Source organism: Gracilinanus agilis, chromosome 3, assembly GCF_016433145.1.
Source record: "Gracilinanus agilis isolate LMUSP501 chromosome 3, AgileGrace, whole genome shotgun sequence".
Lineage (NCBI taxonomy): Eukaryota > Metazoa > Chordata > Mammalia > Didelphimorphia > Didelphidae > Gracilinanus > Gracilinanus agilis.
Genome location: NC_058132.1, coordinates 474,642,315 through 474,654,746, shown reverse-complemented (window position 1 = coordinate 474,654,746; position 12,432 = coordinate 474,642,315). Strand labels below are relative to the sequence as shown.

General features: G+C 32.5%; 1 protein-coding gene across 1 annotated transcript in view; it reads right to left on the bottom strand.

Annotated features, from left to right (window-relative positions):
* Positions 1-476: 476 nt before the first annotated feature.
* The window catches only part of PRKX (protein kinase X-linked), a 144,045-nt gene continuing 132,089 nt past the window's right edge, over positions 477-12,432 (bottom strand). The window contains exons 6-9 of the mRNA XM_044670391.1: positions 8,970-9,027; positions 5,795-5,872; positions 2,942-3,092; positions 477-616 (exon numbers count right to left, since the gene is read on the bottom strand). Of these exons, the coding sequence (XP_044526326.1) occupies positions 2,967-3,092; positions 5,795-5,872; positions 8,970-9,027 (262 nt within the window). The 3' untranslated portion in view covers positions 477-616; positions 2,942-2,966. The remainder of the gene's footprint in view (positions 617-2,941; positions 3,093-5,794; positions 5,873-8,969; positions 9,028-12,432) is intronic.

Below are 12,432 nucleotides of genomic sequence, written 5' to 3'. Positions count from 1 at the left end.
CACTAGACATTTCAGTTACAAATCTTAACATAATTTCTTCTTTTTTTTTTTTTACAAAGAACTATAAAATGTTTAAGATGATGAAAAACTTATTTATCTTTTAAGAGTTGTATCTCCCGAGAAAGAGACTTTTGAAAAAAAAAATCTGAAAAATAAAAATCATAGACTCTGCAAAGTACAAACATTTACATCTTTGCACAATCCCTGTGCTTAGGTGATTTTGTTTTCTTTATATACATATATACTAATTTGTGCTTACAATGTCACAAGTTTAGTATAAACTTATAAAGTTAAGTCTATGAGATTAAGGTAAAGAAAAAATGGTTCTGGCATAGCAGAAAAGTAACTCTAAGATAAAGGATTAATACTTACACAAACAATTTAATAAAATAATCTACGGAAGAGTAGACTTTCTGTAGTAACAGCTGTTAAACTAATGCCAGACTTATACAGTTAAAATTAAACTTCACCAGCCCTCCAAATTCATTTTATATAAATATGTGCATATATGAACGTGGAAACTTCCTCATCCATGTGAAGGAATTTCTTCATATTGGCAGATGCCCAGTTCTTTTTCTCAAATGTGCTCAGACCACTCCAAATCTTCTTCCAGTTTCTGACATTCAATGGCACAAATATAAAGAATTTTTGTTAGTTTTCCAATCATCTGCTAATCTTTGAGCTCCTTTTTTCAAAGCAGTAACATGGAAAGGCAAAATGTTTCAGAATTACTTTCACAATTCCTATTAACATGAGAAAAAAGTCTAAAATCAGTAGTTAAGGGAACTAACAAACATGAAAGAAAAATTGAGAATCTGAAAAGATAAGTTTTAAAATTTGATATAACATGTAATTTTCAACTAGTCACCCACATAATTTAATAGTTTAATGTTAATGAGGGAAGTTGCACGAATAAATGAAATTCATCTCTTTGCTTTTTAGATGTTTCAATGTCTTCTCCTTCCTCACAATTCAACAGAACTGACTGCAATTTTTAAAATCAAGTACAAAAGAGCATTTTGAACTTTTTTTCTTTTCTTCTTCCCTATCCTAACTCTCCCTAACTCCCCTTCTCCCCACTGACACACAATGGAAATGATGGGAAATGTTTTAGAAAAGAAAGGGTAACAAATAATTCAAACATTTACCAACTATGCCCTGCAAATAGCAATTTAAGATTTAATTCTAGGTTCCCTATTTGAGATGTGTCATGACATAATGAATAAAGAGTTGGCCATGGAGCCATAAAGAAGACCTGGGTTCAAGTTCTCCCTCTGACACACATCAGTGTGATCCCAAATAAGTCACTTAAGCTTTCAATGCTTAGGCAATTCTAAGAATCATGGGTTGCAGAGAAGTTGCAACTCATTAACTTGTAAAGAAGGTGCTGACCTATATTGGTAGAGAAAGTTCAGTACATCAATGAAATACAGGTCTAATTCCCTATCCAATAAGATATCTTTTTTTTCTTTTTAAGTAAAAAGGAGCCATTATTTATAAAATCTTAAACATTTAACTCATTTGAAAATTTCAGAAGAGTAACATCCTTGGGATTGTTTAGGTTGACACTGGATATTACCTTTATTGAAATTATTTACATAAATTATAATCCAGTGATATCCTTTTTGAATCATTTTAAATACAGAAAAATTCTAATTTGCTAATTTAAAGGTATAGATCTACTATAGAAGGATGCTTTGACTTCCACTGAAAGTTTTTAAAAATACCTCAAAATAGGAGCTCCTTTAGTTTATTTAAAATAATTATATACAAAAATTTATTACATATCCAACGTTCTAATAATACATCCAATGTGTAGGATAAGATATACTGGTGTATCTGTATAATGAGGACAGTGTTTTTTGTAAATTATAAAATGGTTTTCCTTCTCATACTGATAAGAGTTTATGGTACAAATATGCTGCATTAAGTGCCAGGGATTTGTCAAATAGGCATTATTTTTGATTCATCAAAAATGCCATTATTCAAAAGATAGCTCTGCATACATCCATGACATATCTTTCTACACAAATGGGTATTAAAAGAAAAAAAAATCAACCTTTAATATTTCTAGACTTTTCCTGGCTTAAAATACATGAAGTTTAATGGGGGTCAAAACAGTAAGCAATTAAAGCAGGTAGAGAAAATGAAACAGCCACAAGTAAACAGACTTAAAATATCTTGTGATTTCAATACTACCACTTTGCAGTTTACAAATTTTGTACCGCCTAATAAAAAACACATACATAAAATCAAGTTATTCTTCATTTTAAGTCATAATGATCACAAACATAAAAGTGATATTCTATGAAGTTATAACAATACGCTATAAACATATTAGGAGGCAGAGATAAGATCTTATTTTCCTATCATTTGTTGCATATTCTTTTGTTCAAACAGCACAACAAATATTGTCAGATTGGTAAAAATGGAGCAAATTGGAAAGTGGGTAATAACAGTGAATTCTATTTGATATATACTTTCCAAGGTAATCTTAAAAGCTGTTGCAATAATTTAATTTATTAAATTTCATAATTTAAAAAGTTAAAGATTTCACTTAATACAACCAATAAGGAGGTATCATTGCAGTATAGCTTAGGATATAGAAATATAACAGAAAACATTCCATTACTTGTGTTAATATTTGAATAAATTAAAGATAATCTCATGGGGGGGATTATTTATACATTACACAAGAGTAGAGATAGTTGCACAGTAAATAATAACGCAAGTCTTGTTAATTCTAAAATGAATCTGCACCATGCTGAAGGGTTGGCACATCAAAATATTTAAGTCCATATATACCTCTTACTCTCCTATTCAATGACTGCTTAGCTCAACTATTTACCAGGCAGGAAAATAAAATTTTATCTCCTGTGTTTATGGTTTAAAATGTAAAAGGCAGCAAACATTTTTTTAAGTATGGCAAATAAAGATATACCTTTCCATATGTGGTTTCCCTGTACTCAGAAATTCTTAAAGATTTCTAAGTCTTTCGGAGGCACAGGTGGCGTCTTGTTCCAGTCATCTTCAGGATAAGCTTCAAAATTAGATGTATCACCGTCATTGGATACCTTCGGCACTATAGGAGGCTAAGAAAGCATGCCAAAGGAGGAGTTTTAGAAGAAAGGTAAACTTTATGACTTAAAAGCAGGTATTATTATTGCTTATTGATGCTGTTTTGGAAGTACTCATCAATGTTCTGAGGACCTGGCCATATGGTTTCCCCTTCAACCAAAGCAGAATGTAATTCCTTTATGAATTAGTAAACAGTTTTCAAGATCTAGTGTGGCTCAAAAACACACCATTCTATTGCCAGCTTGAAGAGGAGTTCCTCAGAAGTTTGCTAGGCAGGTATCCAGATACAAGATAAACAATTTGGGCCTGTATTCTAGTAAAATGTGTTATGCCACAAAGCAGGAACTAGTTATGTCTATCTTTATGTGCCTAGGACCTAGCACCGTGGCTTGCACATAGTGCAATGCTTAATAAATATTTTGTTTTTCTGACCTGAAACCTTTCCAGCTTGAAGGTAGTATGATGTAAACAAAAAGTAGGTTGTTTTTAAAAAATGAAAATGATAGTTTTATATTAAATGAGAGTATGCCACAGGTGCCATTAAATAGTTATTAGAAACGATGTTTACTAAAGCATTAAAGACTAAAGAGTCAAGAGACTATGAAGGAAAGAACTTTGGATTTGGTGAGGAGAGACAGCTGAAGTCTACTCTTAATAATTTGCCTTGAGCAGCTCTTAGGAACTCTGCCTCTAGCTGGAAAACCTTGAACACATTCACTAAAAACATCTTGGAAATCGAGAACATTAAAGATGAAAAATTAATAATGTTTGACTATATTAAATTTAAAAGTTTTTTTGTACAAGCAAAATTAATATAACCATGATTAAAAGGGAAACAACAAACTGGGACAATTTTTATAACAAATTTCTCTGATAAAGGTCTCATTTGTCAAATATAGAGAGGACTAAGTCAAATTTATAAGAATACAAGTCATTCTCCAATTGACAAATGGTCAAGGGATTATATGAATAAGCAGTTTTCAGATGAAGAAACCAAAGCTATCATTAATCATTTGAAAAAATGTTCTAAATTCCTCTTGATTAGAGAAATTCAAATTAAAATAACTTTCAGGTACCATTTCATGACTATCAGATTGACTGATATGACAGTAAAGGAAAATGACAAATGTTGGAGGGAATGTGGCAAAATTGGGACACTCCATTGTCAGTGGAGTAGTGAAGTGATCCAGCAATTCTGGAGGGCAATTTGGAATTGGGCCCAAAGGTTATAAAACAATACATTTACAAAATAATACATTCTGATCCAGTGATACCACTACTAGGTCTATATCCTAGAGATCAAAAGGAGAAAAGGACCTACTTGTAGAAAAATTATTTATAGCTGTTCTTTTTGAAGTGGCAAAGAATGGGAAATTGAAGGGATGTCCATCATTTGAGGAACAGCTGTACAAATTGTGGCATATGATGGTGATGGAGCACTTTTGTGCTATAAGAAATGATGAACAGGATAATTTCAAAAAGAACTGGAAAGATCTACATCAGTGATTCCCAAAGTGGGTGCCACCGCCCCCTGGTGGGTGCTGCAGCGATCCAGTGAGGCGGTGATGGCCACAGGTGCATTTTGGGGCAGTGATAGTATGTGACAAGGGGTGCTAAGTAATATTTTTTCTGAAAAGGGGGCTGTAGGCCAAAAAAAGTTTGGGAACCACTGATCTACATGAACTGAAGTAGAGTGAAATTAGCACAAGTGGGAGAATATTATACACAGTAACAGAAATACTGTGGAATGATCAAATGTGATAAGACTTAGCTACTCTCAGCAATACAATGATCCAGAACAATTCTGAAGGACTTATGACAAAGAATGTTATTAACTTCCAGAGAAAGAACTGCTGGAGACAAATGTGATTTTTCAATTTTTTATTTGGGTTTTGATTTTATATGATTACTCACTTACAAAAATGAACAATATTGAAACGTTTTATATGATAATACATGTAGGACGCAGATCAAATTGTTTGCCAGGGGTGGGGGAGTGTAGGGGAGGGAAAGGAAGAAGGAAGAAAATTGAATCTTATAACTTCAGAAAACTTATATGGAAATTTATTATTAAAAGTAATTAGTAAAAATAAAATATCTTTATAAAAAATAAATAAAACTTCTTAGGTTCAAGTTTTACTTTTTATTTTAATCTACAAAGGACTTAGACCATTAAGAGTGATCACTTTTAGACTATGATTTTAATTCAACGATCTATATATTTTCTTTAATTCTATAAATTTAAGTTCATAAATTTACTGGAAGAAAAATATGGCAAAAGAGTGTTTCAAAATGGACAATTCTTTGTTATTTTATTCATGAATACCACTTTAATTCTTTAAGGTCAGAACACCATCTTCTCTCAGATGTGTGTGTTTACATATATACACATGCATACATCTATATATGCTTAATGATCCTCAAATATCTATATTATTCTGACATAGTAAATTAATATTAAAACATATATATGTATGTATTGTACACAACTTTGTAATAATAGGATTTCATGGAACTGTGGAAGTATGAACTCTTGAACTGCCAGGTGTGGCAAGGAAGTCTATGATAGAGATATCTCTTATAAGCATATTAAATGATGCATTTGAAGAACTGGTTATTAAAATTAAAGGGGTACACTTATTATCAGTCTATCTTAGTAACCTGAATTGGTTACTTAAAGATGAAGATTGTGTTATTGAAGCATGATTTTTTTTACCTTCAGTTTTCTCTGTGGTACAGCGTCCCAGTCCACAGACCTGAACCACCGGTGCCTTTTCACATCATCTGCTCCATTCTTCAAAAGAAGTAAAGAAGACATTAATGCAAAACTACTATCATGTCATAACAATGATTAAGTAAGTGGTGATATGGAACATATGAACATTGGTTTATTTAATAAAGGATAGACTAGTAGAAAAAATTCTAAATGAAAATTAAAGTCTATATGTTTAAACAAACTATATTAGCTCCTCTTGTAGCTTCTGGTGGGAATGTGGAAAAGTCAGCATTTGGCATAAATTTAAATGGGCCTGTACCTCCTTCTATTCAAACTGTTAGCCCACTATTACATTCATCAACACACAGCCCAAAGGCCACATAGACAAGTAGGGAGTGAGTGGGTTGGGAAGGAGAACTGAAAATTTTAAAGAAACTATTTTCTTAAAACAATATGGCTCTTCACTAATGGAACATAATTCCTTAAACTTTTTCTAAGATACTGGAGTGGATATTTATTGAAAATTAAGACATTTATTTCAGAAAAAATGATTTTTAAAAGTCCAACAAATAATAATATAGTATTATCTCTCACAGTTCAGAGATTTAAACCCCCCCCCCATATTTTATAAATTAGTTAGAGGATTGTGACAGTCACTGTGTCTTACTTGGTAAAAAAAGTTTTGTCCCCATATCTTGCCCATGACTGCACAAATAGAATGTTAGTTTGCAAAGGGGAAAAAATTAAAAGGGACACTTGTATCTATAAACAGATGGGATGTCAGACCTAAAGTCAAAGAAATTTCCATAACCTCAGAGCTATTAGAGATTTAAAAGGTAAGAAATCCCTTTATTAGTTTAATATTAAATCACTTGTGTTAAGTGGGCAGAAGTATTTACTTCCCATCTCAAAAAAAGACTCTCCCAATCCTATAGTTAGCATTAACAACAGCAGGTAGTACCAGAAAAAAATAAGGAAACATTGATGAAAAATACTGAACAGCAGAGTAACCCATGCTCAATCACTTTTATCTTCAAACATTTTGATATTTTATTCTACAAGACATACATATATACTCAGGCCTATATAACCCAGAATATGGAAGAACAATTAGTAATGTTATGCTTTGTCTTCTCTTCACACTGGAAAATAGGTATTTAAATTGTTTTTTTTTTACTCCTAAAACTCTAGATTATAGTCTAATAATAAGTACTCAACAAATGATCATTATACCTAAGTCTCAGCCACTACTTTCATTTCAAAATGAAGCATAAAGAGAAAATGTGAATTAGTAACAATTATGGTTTTTCTTTCAGCTTTTAGCATAAGAGATACTTGGCTTTTCTCAGGATAAATTAGATTATGAAGAAATCAATAAATCAAGAATTTATAATGTATCTACTATGTGCTTTAATGCTATTATGAAAATAGAGTTCCTGTTCTCAAGCAACTTCAATTAAGGGAAAAACAAATACAAAGTGAATAAAAGATAACAAGTGTCTTTGCATAGGGTGAGTGGTAAATAGATCCATAATGAACATTAAATCTGCAATGAGTCAATCAAATTTGATTAGCATTTAGGAAGAAAGTATTTCAAAGAGCCAAGATATATTTTTATAAGTAAATAGATCCAAGCATATAAGAGAAAATATATTACAAACTAAGGAGAATGGAATAACACATAAAAGCATCAAGTAGAATTGATAGGCTTTTATCAAAATGTAATGTTTCAAAGTTTCTGCTTTCAAAGACAAAAGAAGTATTTCAATGATATGAAGAATTTTTCTGAGAAATTTATGAAAATCTTATATATATGTGTGTGTGTATATATATGCATATATATATACACATGCATATATACATATATATGCATATATATATACACACATACACTGCACTTATATTGCCTGCATTTGCCAATAAACTAACTTAAAAACAATAGTTTAGCTTTCATAGAATTCTAGAATCTTAAAGCTAAAGGGCATCTAAGAAGTCATCTCATATAGCAGGAGGATGAATGTCCTCCACAAAATGTCCAAAGGGTAATCTAGCATCAACTTGAAGATTTCCGTTACATAGCCATGAGATAGGACAAAAACTTTTCCATCAGAATTGTAAGGGTTGGGAAGATTTTTTGTTGTTTTTGTTTTCAGTCCCTGGCACCAAGCCAAAATCTACCTCTCTATAATGTCTTCATTTTTTGGTACTTGCTTCGCCCCTGGGGCCAAGCATAACAAGTCTAATTATTCTTCCACATGATAACACTTCACATATTAAAGATAAATATTGTTCTTCCCCTCACCCCCAAGTCTTTTCCAGGCTAACCAACCTTTCTTTCAACTGATCCTTGTATAGCATGGTTTCCAGTCCCCTTCACCATTCTGGTCATCTTCTTCTGTACACATTCTAGCTTGTCAATGTCCTCCTTAAAACGTGAAACCCAGAACTGAACACAATAACTCAAGATGGGTCTGACCATGAGACTGTCCCTTCTGGATGTTATACTTTTATTAAGGTAGTCGATGAACTCATTAGCTCTTTCGGCTACCACTTAATGATACAAAGCTTGCTCACCCAGCAGCCTTTGCCCGTGAGTTGTGGTCTACCTGTTTCTGTCCCTATCCTATATTGATACAATTGATTTTTTGAGCTAAAGGGCAAGACTTTATTCATAACTTTTAATTTCATTTGAACAAGTTGGTCCAAATCTTTTTTTTTAGATGTGTTACCAAATAATGTAATAGGAATGATAATGGATTAGCAATGTTGTATGTAATTACACACACATGTGCATATATACACATGTACACATATATACATGCATATCACTTCATTTAAACTTCAGTTTTAAAAACATAACAGAAATTCATGCATTTCTCTCTCAAGTAAAATTGCAAATTTAAAATGGCATACCTAAGAAATTTAAAATAATCTTGGACAACTGACTTAACTCAATACTTTTCTGGACCGTTCTTTACTTTGTTTTTTTTTTTTTTTGTGACTCGCATTTCCAAAAACTTTGTAGTAGGGTCAGGAATGGAAATGACCAAGACCAAAACATATCAAGTTCGAACTATTCAAACAAACCTTTCTATTTAGTTGACATTAAATAGTAGGAGATTCAAGTTATTGTCATGCAGAATATTATTTAATACATGAAAAATGGAATACTAACCTTCATGTTCCCTAGTCGTCTTGTCCTGTCTACAACAAGAAGTTTCTTAATAAGGTCTCTATGTTACAAGAAGAAAAAAAAAGTAATAGAATTGGCACTTTTATCTCTCCAAATGAATACAACACATTTTAACACACAGATTCAGGATAAAAACGGGCACACAGTAGCAGAAGATGGATTTGTTACTGTATGTATTTTCTTTTAGAATAAAATTTTCTATTATTAGGAAATTCTTCTACAGGCCATAAATAATTCTTTAATGACAGACTGAGAGCACTCAGACTGGGCTGAGGGAACATCAGTGATTTTTCACTTTGCAAAAAGTAGATCTGGTATATGAAAATTAGAACTGTGACTATGACTCTCAGATAACACGGTGAAATACCTCTTTTAGAGTATAAACATACCTGGTCAAACTATCATTGTAAAATGGAAGACATCTGTTTTAAATAAGCCTTTTACCAACAGATCTATTTATTTATTTATTTATTTATGGGATTTTCATTCAAAATACAATACTCTCTTTTCCATAGACTGAGAACATTCACCATAAAAACTTTGAAAGCAAAACAAAATCTAGGTCTGCATGTTCGATTTGATTATACGTTCCAAATTTACAAACAAATATTTTGAACAGTGTCAATGATATAGTTAGTATTGACAGAAATAGGAGGCAGTGGGCTAAATTTGCTACTCAATATTACAAAACAATAAAGCATGACCTAGTAAAAGAATCAAGCTGCTATATGGATCCATAATGGTATTCCTTTCCAAAATAGTTTCATTAATCCACAAATTTGTGGAGAAGAAACAAACAGTGGAAAGAGAAAGAGGTTTGACAGTCAGTAAACCTGTTTTAAGTATTGTCTCTGATATGTAGTTGTGTGAACTTGAATGAATAAATGAATAGACAAATTGAAAAAATATCTAGTAAGCATGTACATTCTGCTAGGTCCGAGATATCACAACCCTTCCCTCTGAACTTCATTTATCACAAATACAACATGCAGAAGCTAGTCTCTAATATCACTAAGGTCCCTGTTAGTTCTAAAATTCTGTTATTCATAAACTAAGAGAAGTCATTTACAATATTATAGTTATTATTTATGTCTGGGGGTGGGGTGCTCCTAACCTGCACCATTGCAGGATATCTTGAAGACCAAAAAATTGATATTCTGACTCAAAGAAGGAATGTAAAATAAATATGACAAACTGGAGTAAATATGTAAAGAAGTTTAAGAAGTAAAGTTAACTTAATCATGCAGGCAAGAGCTCAACATAAGATGGATGGATGGGGAAATTTTCTAATGCCTATGGAATTCATCATTTTTTTGGAAAGATGAGAATTCAGGGATCACACAATTCTATAATTTCAATGCCCAAATGTTCCTCATATGAACTATAACTTTCTTTGATAACATGAAAAAAATTATAATTGTAGTAAATAATTAGTAAGGTCTGCCACTAGAATAGCAAAATACTTAACTCTGCAAGAGACAGAGAGAAATAAGCAGACAAATTATGAAAACTATATAGCTGACATAACTTTTGTCTACCAAAATATCATGTGTAAGGAGAACAGACCTACAGGGCTAGAGGTCATGACTACTTTAAAGGAAGGGAAAAAAGGAGGAATTCATGTATATGTTAACTATTAGATGTCAAGCACTACCTTAAGTACTTTATAAATGTTCTCATTTGATACTCCCAACAACAGAGGGCTGGGGTTAGGGACTATTATTATCGTCTTTTTTACAGTTGAGGAAATTGTGGCGAACAGAGATTAAGTGACTTGTTCAGGGTCACATAGCTAGTAAGTGTCTGAGGCCAAATCTGAACTCGGGTCTTCCTAACTCTAGGCTTTATCTACTTTACTTAGCCATTTAGGTGCCAAAAATAATAATACACACACAATTTCCCATTTGATAAATGGGCAAAATATATGAACAGACAATTTTTAGATGAAATCAAAGGCACATAAAGGCATATGAAAAAATGCTCCAAATCACTACTGGTTAGAGAAATACAAAAGGTAAAATGATAAATGCTGGAAGGGATTTGGAAAAATGGGGACACTAATATATATTGTAGATGGAACTGTGAACTAATATAACCACTTTGGAGAGCAATTTGGAACAGCCCCCAGAGAGTTATAAAAGTGTGTATACCTTGCTCTGCTTCTGTGTGTGCTAGGTTAGTTTCCCAAGGAGATCAGAGGGAAAAAAAAATCTATGATCCAAAATATTTTTAACAGCTCAGGGTGTAGCAAGGAACTAGAAATCAAGGGGATGCCCATTGACTGGGGAATGGCCAAATAAATTACGATATATGATTATGATGGAATATTTCTGTGTCACAAGAAATAATGAGCAGGGAGGCAGCTGGGTGGCTCAGTGGATTGAGAGCCAGACCTGGAAATGGGAGGTTCTAGGTTCAAATCTGGTCTCAGACACTTCCTAGCTATGTGACCCTGGATAAGTCACTTAACCCCCATTGCCTAGCCCTTACCAATTTTCTGCCTTGGAACCAATACACAGTACTGATTCCAAGCGAGAAGGTAAGTGATTAAAAAAAAAAAAAAGAAAGAAAGAACAATGTGCAGGCTAATTTTAAAAGAACTGGAAAGAACTACATGGATAATGAATAGTAAAAAGAGTAGAACCAGAACTCTAATATATACTACAGAATTCAACACTTGAAGAATAACTTGTAAATTTCACTTCTAGAGAATGGACTGAAAAATGAAAACATGAAAGACATAATCTATATATACATATTTGTCTCCTGGGTGATGCCTTCTATGATGTGGTGAAGTAAGTGAGGGGCTGAGATACTTGTAAATAAATTATATTAAAAAATAATAAGAATAATAACAACACCCAAATCCACATACTCTTTGGTCTTAAATGGCGCTAGACACTAGAGAGTATAGTCATTAGATTAACATAAATTAATAAGTAGTTTGGCACATATATACATATATATTGATATGTATATTAAAATATATTGAGTATAGCTTTTTAGGAAATGCTAAAAGACTTGGAGGTTACTCATTCTTCTCAGGCAGTGACTTTTTTTAAATGGGTTTCCAGTCATATATTTTAACTGTTGTATATTTAAAATAAAATTCAACTACGAGTAAAAAGATGTGGCTTCTAAAAATGGGTCTCTGAATATTATGCAACGCTGGACAAATAGTTATACTTTGCTAAAGTTCACTTTCCACATATGTGAAAAGGAGGAGAAGAGATAGCCTCAAAGGACTTTTCTAGTTCTAAAGCTTTATAACCTTATGAATATTGAATAGCTAATTATAGGTTGCTGTTTAGTCATTTTTCAGGCATGGCTGAATCTTCGTGACCCCTTTGGGGTTTTCTTGGCAGAAATACTGGAGTGGTTTGTCATTTCCTTCTCCAGCTCATTTTACAGATGGAGGAAACTGAGGCATCCAGGATTAAGTGAC